This window comes from Sorex araneus, chromosome 2, assembly GCF_027595985.1.
Source record: "Sorex araneus isolate mSorAra2 chromosome 2, mSorAra2.pri, whole genome shotgun sequence".
NCBI lineage: Eukaryota > Metazoa > Chordata > Mammalia > Eulipotyphla > Soricidae > Sorex > Sorex araneus.
In genome coordinates this window covers 151,026,174-151,039,215 of record NC_073303.1, presented here as the reverse complement: position 1 = coordinate 151,039,215, position 13,042 = coordinate 151,026,174, and the positions used below count along the sequence as shown (strand labels likewise).

The 13,042-nt window shown below is 36.2% G+C and overlaps 1 protein-coding gene across 1 annotated transcript in view; it reads right to left on the bottom strand.

Moving 5' to 3' along the window:
* The window catches only part of MORC1 (MORC family CW-type zinc finger 1), a 164,580-nt gene that overhangs the window by 25,819 nt on the left and 125,719 nt on the right, over positions 1 to 13,042 (bottom strand). Inside the window, exon 21 of the mRNA XM_055128982.1 lies at positions 28 to 97. Within this exon, the coding sequence (XP_054984957.1) occupies positions 28 to 97 (70 nt within the window). The remainder of the gene's footprint in view (positions 1 to 27; positions 98 to 13,042) is intronic.

The window sequence follows — 13,042 nt, the reverse complement described above, 5'->3', positions numbered from 1 at the left end:
CATCTAGTAAATAAGAATTGTTTTTACCTTTTTTCATAAGAGGAATTTTCTGTTCTTCCTTTTTCAGTGGGAGATCAGCTGGGCTTTCATCCAAAACCTGAAAAACAAACTTTCAATATAAAACTCGGCAAATTTCTAAGACATATTACTGGAGGCAAAAGGACCTGAAGCAGCAGAAAATACATCAGTGAGAGAGATCATAACATTGCTAGTACAGTTTGTGTACAAATTATGAAGGTAGACACTGGTAGGGGTTAAAGAAAATTATATTAACATGCATTTCAAGGACACTTGCATTACAGCCAACATATTTACATATAGTATCTCTTTATGGGGATTTTTCCATGTTTAACAATATTTTCTAAATATTTTAAATCCCTATTTTATGTAAACTACTTCCAACAAAAGAACCACATATTTGATTCATCAGAAGCAACCAGAAAGTCTTTGCTCTAGTGGTAGAGCAGACCAAAACATTAGCTTAAGAGTGCAATGAAAAATTTGCAGTGGTTGAGTCCTGGGACATGAGATCCCAAGGCATGATGGGAAGCAATATTGGAATGGGAAATTCAATTGGAATACTGAGGGCTGGGGCATTTTGACAAAAATCTCAGAAATTGACATTGTAAAATGTCAATGTGTTGGATGCAAGACTAGAAGACTTAGTGATAGCTGCAAGTGAGGGGAATGTGTGTGATGCTGGGAGTATGGATGGGGGGTTGGGGGGCTGAGAAATTTCAGGGTGCAGTATGCCATCCAGAAGTCCAGCCTACTTTCAGTTTTGAAATTCTATTAAGATCCATTTTACAAGGCTCACACAAAGTAAAATTACATTTTGAACTGCCTTTGAGAAAGGTTGAAAATGGGAAGAGGGCAGGAGAGAGAGAAAGAAAAGAGAAAGAAGAGTTAAAAGAAGTTTATTTACTACCTAGGAAAAACAAACTCAGAATGTTCTCTTTATGTATTTATTTGATAAATCTCTGACACAGTGAGAGAACAGATAGTGAAAAACAAAAAAGGAGATTACAGGGATAAGGTAAAGAGCTCCTGTACAAAATTCAATCTATATTCCTCTGAACAGACGTTGAGGCATAGCCAGATTACTCACTCCTATTACCTTCTGGAAGACATGAAGCTTTTTTTACAGTCTTACTCATTGTATAAGTATCCTCCATGTTTGACTCCCCTTCTAATGGGCTAAAGAAATTCAGACTATGGAAGTTGTGGGTATATATGAATGTGGGCATGCATATATCATGTATGCCTCTGGGATGATATTGTAGATGCACTCACATATTTGCATAAACATATATGCTATATACTTAACATTACATTATATATTATAGATTATATTAATATACATACAAATATATACTAATGCTTTCTGTACATATATAATACATATATATGCAAATTTATATATGCACATATCTTTTTCTTTGACTGTGCTGTTGAAAGCAGAATAAATGGGCATACATGTAGCCTAGCAACAGAAAACTATATCTGTCATTGCCATTTTCTACTTTACCAAAATCAAGAGGAAAAACACCTTGTAGTTAGGAAAGAACACATAAAATTAAATCTAAGCTACTTTAGTCAGTAAAAATATTTTTATATTTAATACTTTAAATAAATGTATGCCTCAGATAGTAATATAAGTGTACATTTAAAAATTTATTTTGTAAATTTATTTTAAAATATCAAACTATTTCTGATGTAACATAAAATTTAAAGGTTTCTTTGGTTTGTCTTGATAAAGGGGGGAAAAAATCTCTCTACATATTATCTCCAACTTTTAACAGTGCCAGTGCTACATGTAATCCCCAACTTTTAATTACATTTTTTTATTATGTACACACTGTCACTGTCATCCCATTGTTCATCGATCTGCTTGAGCGAGTATCAGTAACGTCTCCATGTGAGACTTGTTACTGTTTTTGGCATATTGAATACTCCACGGGGAGCTTGCCAGGCTCTGCCACGCTGGGATATACTCTTGGTAGCTTGCCGGGCTCTCAGAGAGGCAGAGTAATCGAACCCAGATCAGCCTCATGCAAGGCAAACACCCCACCCACTGTGCTATCACTTTAGATTATTTTCTTTAGCAATAAATGGAAAAGTCATATTAAGCTTGTGAAGACTACTTAAAGCTTTTTGTTATGATTACTTTGCTATAACCCAAGATGATCCTGATCAGTTATTTTCATTGGTAACTCTTTATGATGACAAGAAAATAAGATGGAAAAACAATCAACATAAAAATTATCCCACTATCCCACAAAAATAATATTTTATTGGTCTAATTATTAGTACACTTTCCTTAAATTACATTTTCAAATTTCATTCTTTAGTTCATTTCTTAAATTCCTCCTTGTTAGAACTGTTTCCAAAGGCTCAGTTCTATATCCTTATCCTGGAAGAGATCTATACAGGGACATAGAGGGATGTACCGTCTCTAGTAGGGGAGAAACTTCTTCCTTTCTTGCCTTTACTGTATTTTATTTATTCTTTATACTAAAAGAAGAAAAATATTTAATGGATTTTGGGTAAACAATTCACAGACTTTAATTTCACCTTAAAATAACATTATACAAACAGCTTAATTCATAGGATAGCCCCTTCCATTACAAAACTTGTAGTTTTGAAGGTCTGTTTTGTTTATGCTGTAATAAGAAGATATGTATTTATCTTTTCAATGGTACTGCCTGTATATTTTGACATCAAATTACAAATTTTTTACTTACATGGCTTAATTTAATTATGTAAATGTTCTTCAATCACTTAGGCTTAGTTGTATTTCATACTCTGCAGTTTTTGGGGATATCTCATTTCTATGACTTTTACCTCAGTCATGAATCTGATAACACCTCCCTCACAGTAAATGAGATTATAGTTAAGCCTTAACATGGTGTTTCAAATACATTAAATTATGTTAATAATGAGCAGAATGGGATTTGTCAGTTCTCCAAAGGATGCATGGATCAACATAGTAACACATTCTCAAGTCCTTGAAAGAGCTACTTAAAAGGATAAACAAATCATACATAAATTAGAGAGAAGAAAAGAAAATACCAGTAAGTGGCACAGCATTAACTTGATTGTTGGTGAGAAAGCTTAAGCACTAAATGTTACTTAATAGATTTCTTCTACTTTATTATCCTTCTACCCCCACCTCAATCATTCATTATTATGAAAAAACACTCAAAACCCATAAAGACTTCCAGGCTTATAAATATGTTCCTACCAATTTAAAGGTCTCATTTGTTTTCACTTTTCCATAGAAAATGTTATATTTCTGTGCCTCTGACCAACTGATCGATCACTTCATGCAACAGTCCTAGGCTCTTCCCTTATTCGATGATTACAAAAAATGGAGTTCCCAGTTTGGGCCAGGTTTTGCATGGTAAGAAAAGATATGGTAAATGTATGGTACAGAATATATATGATAAACAATATGGTAAAAATAATTATGCCTTAATTAGGCTTACTTTCTTAGAGATATAAATTAAAAGATGAATACATGATTTAATATCAGATAACCTAAATTCCATAAAGAAAAATGACATAGTAAGAAAAAAAGAATATCAATTCCCATATAATCTGAGCCCAGGTACTCCTCTGGACTTCACTTTTCTCATTTCATATCCTCCATTTTCTTCAAAACTACATTTTCCCCCAAAATATATCAGGAACATAACTCTTTCAAAGCCTTTGATTTGTCAAGTAAATTGCTTTCCCAACTGCTTTTCTAGTTTTTCTCAAATAGACAACCATTCCCTGTTACTCTGCGCAAAACTGCCTTTTATCCTAAATTGGCTGGATTCAAATGTAATTTATTCAAAAACATCCTAGCACACTCAGTTGTAATCAAAATATTTTCTTCTGAATTCTCCGGAAGAACCGTAGCTATACTTCTGCTTCCACATCTCTGCCCATGCAGTTTTCTCTACTTTCCCGCCTTCAATTTTTCTTAGTCTTTCTTCTCACTTATAAAAATGATTCCTCCTCGCTGGGAAGGGTCACAACAGGGAAGTCCCGGTTACTTGGGCAAGAGGAGGGGGTCAGGGCAGCGAGGAGAGGTGACTAAGAGCAGTAAGGTGGGGATGGGGGCTTCAGATCCCCAGACCGCAGGAGACAAGGTTGGCAAAACCCTCCATGACACTGAAGCGAATGGTATCTTCAAAGATGACACACCACTGGCCAAGCAAGTGAAAACAGAGATAAATAAATGGGACTATCTTAAACTAAGAAGCTTCTGCACCTCAAAAAAATAGTGACCAAAGTACAAAGACAGCCTACAGAATGGGAAAGGATATTTACCCAAAACCCATCTGATAAAGGGTTGATATCAAGGATATACAAGACACTGGTTGAACTCCAGAAGATGAAAACTGTCAACCCGATCAAAAAATGGGGTGATGAAATGAACAGAAACTTTCCCAAAGAAGAAACCTGAATGGCTGAGAGTCACATGAGAAAATGCTCAACATCACTAATCATTAGGAAGATGCAGATCAAAATAACAATGAGATATCATCTCACACCACAGAGACTGGCCCACATCCAAAAAAATAAAAACAGCCGGTATTGGCGTGGATGTTGGGAGAAAGGGACTCTTCTTCACTGCTAGTGGGAATGCTGACTGGTTTAGCCCTTTTGGAAAACAATATGGACGATTCTCACAAAACTAGAATTTGAGCTCCCATTTGACCCAGCAATACCACTCCTGGGAATATACCCCGGAGAGGCAAAAAGGTATAGTAGAAATGACATATGCATTTCTATGTTCATTGCAGCAATATTTACAGTAGCCAAAATCTGGAAAAAACGGAGTGCCCAAAACCAGACGACTGGTTAAAGAAACTTTGGTACATCTACACAATGGAATGCTATGCAGCTGTTAGAAAAGATGAAGTCATGAAATTTGCCTATAATTGGATCAACATGGAGAGTGTCCTATTGAGCAAAATGAGTCAGAAAGAAAGAACAGTCATAGAAAGATCGCACTCATATGTGGAATATAAAGTAGCAGAATGAGACACTAACACCCAAGAGTAGTAGAGATCAGAACCAGGAGGTCTGCCCCACAGATTGGAAACTGGTCTCACATGCTGGGGAAAAAGGCATCAGAGACAGAAAAGGGAACACCTAGTAGAGAATATTGGGAGGACCCACTCGGGTTGAAAGCCGCATACCAAAAAGTGGACTATAGACCAAACATGATGGCCGCTCAATACCTCTATTGCAAACTGCAACATCCAACAGGAGAGAGAATGGGAGGGAGTGCCCTGCCACAGAGGCAGGGTAGGGTGGTAGGGGTTGGGGTGGGGGGGGTGGGAGGGAAACTGGGAAAATTGGTGGAGGAGAATGGGTACTGGTGGTGGGATGTAAACCAAATACAAACATGAAAGTTCATAAGTTTGTAACTGTACCCCAATGACTTAGTAATAAAAATTTTAAAAAATGTTTCCTACTATGAAGAAACTTAAATTATCCTAGGACAAAGAAATTTCTTCTTTCTCTGAAAAATTATGAACTCCATGTCACAGGTTATTAATACTATTGTTAATAGGCAATTATCTTATTTATATGACACAGAGAAGACCAGTTTTGATTCTTACCATGACACCCCAAAGCAGAATTCAAAACTGGAGACCATCTAGTCCAACTCAATTGTGGATTAATAAACATACATATTTTACTGAAGACAATGTCAGTTGTGGAGGAAACACTATGGCCAAGTTCAATGTAAAATTACAGGAGATATAATCTAATCTATGGACAGACACACATGTTTTGCACAAGGAGACCCAGGTTCAATCCTTGGTACTAGATTATCTCTCCCAATCACCACCAGAACAATCCCTGAATATCAAGCTAAAAATAGCCACAGAGAACTACTGGGTGTGACCAAAACTAAAATTAATAAGTAAAAATAATTGCCACAGGGACTGGTGAGATGACTCGAAGAACTGCAGGAGGGGCCCCAAGTTCAGTCCCTGGAACGCACTGATGCCCTGTGCCACCAGGTGTGAGATCTCCAAATTAAAATAAAATAAAGAAGAATTAAATAAAATTACCACTAAAGTAAGAAAAAAAAACAAATGAGTCTATATAAAACTAAAAATCCTCTGCAAAAGAAGCATCTCAAAACCAAGAGAAGTGCTACCCAGTGGGAAAATATATTTATACACCATAGACCTACAAGGTGTTAATATACAAAATACACAAAGAACTCATAAAACTGAAAAAGGAAAACCAAAGACTCTAACTAAGAAATAGTCAGAAAGATACTTCTCCAAAGACATGCAGATGGCCATTAGGCTAAATGAAAAGATGTTTATCATCCATTTTTATGCAAATGAAAATCAAAACAATAATGAGACAAGATCTCAATGATAGCTGTTATTCAAAAGACAAGAATCAGAGGGAATGTGGAGGGAAAGAATCCACAGACACTGCAGAGGGGTGTAGTAAACTAGAGAACAAGATGAAGATTCCTCAAATTTTTTTTGAAAATAGCACACCGGGTAGGGTGCTTGCCTTGCACACGGCCGACCCGGGTTCAATTCGTTAATCCCTCTAGTAGAGCCTGGCAAGCTACTGAGAGTATCGCCCCCACATGGCAGAGCCTGGCAAGCTAACCATGGTGTATTCAATATGCCAAAAACAGTAACAACATGTCTCACAATGGAGACTTCAGCCGTAACTGGTGCTCACTTGAGCAATCAATAAATGGGACGAAAGTGCTACAGTGCAAAAGTGCTACAAAACTGTCATTAAGCATCTTTATTTTCACATTTACCTCTCTCAGCTGCCTCATTTCTCTTTCTATACCTTCAGCCTCACTAATTCCACAACACCAAATGTTTCTGTTTCGGTGGCTAACCCTCCTATGCTTGACCCCTCCACTCTCTCACATACACACTCCACTCTATAGCTTCCTCTTTACTTCCACAAGGCAATTTTATTCTCTCAATTTTCAATCAATATTCCATTCGCCTAATCTACCCTATTAAACCTGAATTTGAACTCTTTAGATTACAAAGGGTGATTTAAAAATATATTTTTATAACAGAAAAAATAATTTTTTGTGTTACAAATAATTCCACTGATTCTAACAATGCCAAGGCTAGCTTGCCAGGCTCTGTGCGGGCAAGATACTCTCGGTAGCTTGCCGGGCTCTCCGAGAGGGGCGGAGGAATCAAACACAGGTTGGCCAAGTGAAAGGCGAACGCCCTACCACTGTGCTATCTCTCCAGAGTATATGATATGCCCAAAACAGTAACAATAAGTCTCAGAATGAGAGACGTTACTGGTGCCTGCTTGAACAACTCGATGAGCAACTTGATGACAGTGACAGTGATTCTAACAACGTCCTTGAGGATTAGATAGATAATGTTACCACCATTTTACACATAAGGGAAAAAAGACCAAAAGTTGATACAAATGGCATGAGGCATATAGTTCTGAATTTAAATTAAGGCTATGTCTACTACAATTTTTGTATCCTTCAAAATCACTAATATATTGTAGAGTAAATCTGCCCTAATTGATAGTTGACAGTACAATATGATAATTTATTATTCAGATACATTTAAGTTGCCCTTATGAAACTTTCCTTTAGGTGAGGGGCTGTATAACTCTGGTTCTGTCTATAAATCTTTCAGTGAATTGATGAATGAGGCTTTGAAGAGTAACACAATTTTCCCCTCAAAGCCCTTGGAGCAACTCTGAATTGTAGCTTGTAGAGGGATTGGTTATACCCATGAAATTTCTGGTAATTGTTGGCCGCAATAGAGACATCACTACCATGAAAACTGAGGACAGATCAATAATGTGAAATCATATTATTGAAACACCAATGCAATTTTCTCCTTAAAAAAAGAAGGTTGTTAAACAGAAAAATAAATGCATACAATTAGGATGAACGCAGTTGGTTTGGGAACTGTTTTACCAATTATTTGCTCTTTTTCATTGTCTGCTTTTGGGTTACTGAATCATTTCACTTTCATTGTTACTTAATATTGAAATTAAAATAGAGCACTAGGACTGAGGCTATTACAAGGATCAGAACAGTATATGAATTTTATGAGGTCACATAGAAATAAGAGATAACTCCAGGAAATATATATGCTCACACATATACCTGTGTGCACACACAAATACAGAAAAATAGTTTTATTTGGTCAGAGAACAATAAAGTGATTTCTTATTACTCTGAAATGGGGATAGGAACTATAGTAGTATTAATAGGATTGTGAAGAATAATGGAAAAATTCTGCCACAATATATACCAATAGCCCTAACAACATTTACAAAGATTTCACTAAGATGTTATCTAGGGCATTTTTAAGATAATTAAGATGTTCTTTAAACAAATAAGCAAAACAAGACCCCCGACTTCTCATTATTTTCATGGCCAGGTCTTTTTTTTTTTTTTTTTTTTTTTTTGCATTTCAACAATAATTTAATTTATATCATCTTCAAATCTTGGGTAATGCACTTGATTTTTACTTTTGAAAATAAATTCTAGGAAATAGACTGTTTTAAAATCAAAAGAAAATTATTTTCATATAGTGATTTGCACGATATAAGCAAATAATGTATAGTAGTCTAGTGTATAAATAATGGACTATAAAACAATTTTTGTCTTATGCATTCTGCCTAACCATTTTGTTTACCTAATATTCTTTTTTTTTTTTATTAATAGTTTATTTTTAATTAGTGAGTCAACGTGAGGGTACAGTTACAGATTTATACATTTTTGTGCTCATGTTTCTCCCTTACAAAGTTTGATAACCCATCTAACCCATCCCTTCACCAGTGCCCATTCTCCACCACCAGTAAACCCAACATCCCACCCCCCCTTCCCAGTCCCGTCTCCCCCCACCCCACCCTGCCACTATGGCAGGGAATTCCCTTTTGTTCTCTCTCTCTGGTTAGGTGTTGTGGTTTGCAATAAAGGTGTTGAGTGGCCATTGCGTTCAATCTCTAGTCTATATTTGGCCCGCATCATCTTTCCCCCACATGACCAACAACCACATTTTACTTGCTGGTCCCTTCTCTGAGTTGCCCAGAATGAGAGAACAGCCTCCAAGTCATGGCCAGGTCTTAATCTCTAGAAAAATTTCCTGGAGTTGAAACTGAAACCCTGTTGAAAATTTCCACAGCTGCAAAAAACATACAAAGTTTTATCAAGAACATTTGTAACATTATTATTTCATGGGCTTCAAAAATGAAAGTCAGGTGCTGAATAAAAGGCCAGCTGTATGCTAATATCAAAAAAGGGGAAATTTTATGGATGTAATACTAACAAAATATATAATCAGAAGCAGCAGCAAGGTATAGAAAACAAATCTCAAAAGCACATGAATGAATTGGGAGCATGTGAGAAGTAATACCAACATAGAACAAAACCTAACATCCAAAACTACTTAGAAAATAAGATTTATCTCATGGGGAAAAGTAAAAACAAATACATTTTATTTTTAAATAACAATTTCAAGGATCAGAGAGAGAATAGGTGTTAAAAAGTTTGCCTTGGGGCTGGAGCAATATCACAGCGGGTAGGGCATTTGCCTTGCATGTGGCCGACCCAGGTTCGATTCCCAGCATCCCATATGGTCCCCTAAGCACTGCCAGGAGTAATTCATGAGTGTATGAGCCAGGAGTAACCCCTGTGCATTGCCAGGTGTGACCCAAAAGCAAAAAAGAGAAAAAAAGTTTGCCTTGCATGCAGCTGATTCTGGTCGAATCCCTAGCACCACGTGGTCTTTTGAGCACTACTGGAAGTGTCATTAACCCAGAGCTGAGAGTAGCCACCAAACACTTCAGGTGTCTCTCCAAATTTCCTTTTCCCCAAAAGAGTTTCAGCCAGACTTTGGAGAACCAGAAAAAGAATAACATTCAAAAGTGGATCAGGAGGAAGCAAGTAGAAGACCAAACTATTGCAACACGGAATGAAAGCAGATAAGGTGACTTAGGAGAATATGGCTGAAAACTAACCAATGATGGTCATATTCAATATAAATCTGAGAAGATATAAGTATGAGTATTACCATGCTAAAATTTATATAGCTACCAGCACAAGTACCAGAATGAGGTATGTCCAAAGCTCAGAAGAAGAAGATGTAGTGTCTGATACCAAAAAAAATCCTTTCAAAAAATATTTCAAAATATTATAGCATAAGAAAGAATGTGTTGATCATAACAGAGTCATTTTCCAAACAACATTAAAAATACATTCACAGAATAACAGGTAGGACAGGGTAAGGATGCTAGCCACAGCTTTCATCTGACAAAGAATATACAAGATCTATAAAGCACTTGTAAAACTTAAAAAGAAAGAACCAATCCTATAAAAATTGGGGAGAAGAAATGAACAGAAATTTTCTTTGAGAAGACACTCAGATGATAAACAGATATATGAAAAAGAATGCTCTCCATCTTAATCACCAGGGAAAGGCAAATCAAAACAACAAAAACTGAGATAGCACCTCATGCCAGTGAGATTGGCACTCATCAAAAAGAACAGAAACAATTAGTACTACTGGTAGGGATGTGGGGCAAAAGGAATATTCATCCACCACTGATTGAATCTGGAATGTTGACTGATCCAACCTTTTTTGGGAAAACAACACGAAATTGTCTCAAAAATCTGAATTTGAGCTTCCATGTAACCTAGAAATTCTATTTCTAGGCATCTACCCCAAGGCCCAAACACTACCCAAAACAGACACAGTGCTTCTATGTTCACTGCAGCACTCTTTACAACAGACAAAATATAGAAACATCTCGAGTTTCCAAGAACAGATTGTTGCATAAGAAACTATGAATTTTTATACAGTTACCAATAGTCAGCTATAAGAAAATATGAAGTAATGCAATCTACTGCTATGTGAATGGAACTAGAGAGTTTCATGCTTGAGTGAAGTAAGCCCAAAGGAGAGCACTAGATCTCTCTTATATGTGGGATATAAAAAAGAATAATGAGGGAATAATAAATGGCCCAAAGCAATATAACCTGAAACTGCTCTGCAGAACTGAGCCTACCATACTAGGGAGACAGGATAGGGTGATGTTGAGAGGCAGAGCCTGAAGGAAAGGTGGAGAGAGGTGTATATTCTGATGGGCTGTGCAGTGTTGGAACACTGTACGCATAAAACCCAATCCTGAGCAGTATTGTGAATCATGGTGGCTAAAATAAAATTTAAACGAATAAAGGTATAAATAAGGATTTGGGTCAGTGCCTTTTAGTGATATAGTTACATTGGTAACATTGTCCCTTTGGGGGAAGTAAACATACAGCAGGTTGCTTTTAGAGGAAGCCTTACAGGATTCTGCACACAGCCCACCAACAATTGTGGACTGTAATATACCAGACCATGAAATTGGCATAAAGTACAGCGTAAGTTAGATGTGTTCTCCAACTGAACTGAGACTCTATTTATCTTGAAATGATGCAACAGCCATTATGATATTATGCAACAATTTAAGGAATTTATCATGAAATCATCCCAACAGATGTCCTAAGTGTGTTCAGCAACTTATTTCTGAGCCTATTACATCTGAAAGAAAGGTCCAGTCAGAATCCCAGAAAATCTACCAAATGAATAAAAGCCCAGCTTATTGTAGGGAAGGATATACTGTGTCAATTGAGCCAGCTAATTGCTCTTCCTTGAGCGATGACTTATTATACTACTGTTAGTTATGAGTATCTTTACTCTTTAAATATGACAGGTATAGGGTTTGAATTAAAGTATGTGTGTGTGTGCGCACACACACACATACACATAAGCATAAGCACCACAATCAGAAAATAACTACAAAGGAGTCCAAGTACAAACACCTTTTTTAAAAAAAAATATTTTTAAAATTTAAGAAAGTAGAGATAGGCAAGTATCCAGAAGCAATTCCTTCCTACTTGAATTACTGCAACTGTAGTTAAAAGAGAATTTAATGTGCATCTCTGTATAATGCATATTCATTCAAATTAATTAGGGAGCACAAATTTGAAAACAGGCATGCTGCTAAGATCACAGGGACACAAATATGTCAGACCACACACATATGAACAGGTAACGTAAGAACCTGAGAAATATTACATAAAAGGACAATAGCCATTTTAATATAAATGTCATTCCTAATTTATGAAAAATGACTAGCTAAAAACTTATGTGAATCTTAGAGGTGACAAGGAAAGGCAACATGAAAACCTCCAAAGACTTTGAAGATTCTGCAAAGCAGGTGGTGACTAGGACTGTTCCCAGGTACAGATATATCACATTTTGCTTCAAAGAGGCAACTAAAGGCAGCATTATTACAACACTCATTGCAGTTTTTTTCTTTCTTTCTGGTCTCTGATTTAATCTTGACCCTTTGCTTTGAAAATACTTTGGTGTTCCCTTTCTTCGTGTCCTGGATTCAGTTCTTTATTGTTAACATGACTTTTTTTTTCTTGTTCCCATTCACAAATCACTCCTACACCTTTTCAACATCCCTTCAGAGAACTTCTTAAAAATATTAATGCATGAAACTGGATGATGCCTGGAAGGAAAGTGAGAAAGACAAAAAGGGGACACAGGGAAGCACAATTTGTCTGTAAGTGTTGCCATGTTTGGGTATGGCAAATGGACACATAGGAGTTGATTATATTATTTTTTTAATTTACCCCCCAAAAACTAACACTTAATTATTAGTTTATCATATATTTTATCATTATGATTATCTTCTGAGGGGCACATAACAAACTAAACTCAGAAGACATATGTTCTTTATTGGCTCATTTGCAATTAAAACCTACTCCACAACTCCAAGTAGTATTTGAGGTACCTTATCTTGAAGACATGTACAATGAGGCCTAGCCAGTTATAAATCTTTTTATTTATATTATATAAGAGAATAGAAACCATCTAGTTGATTATAGTCATTGTTTTCTAAATTAAATTATAGTTGGAATTTTCTAGGTAATTTTCTAGGTAATCGAGGTAAAAAGAGAACTTATGAATAATAAAATCCATATTCTGATAAAGAAAATACC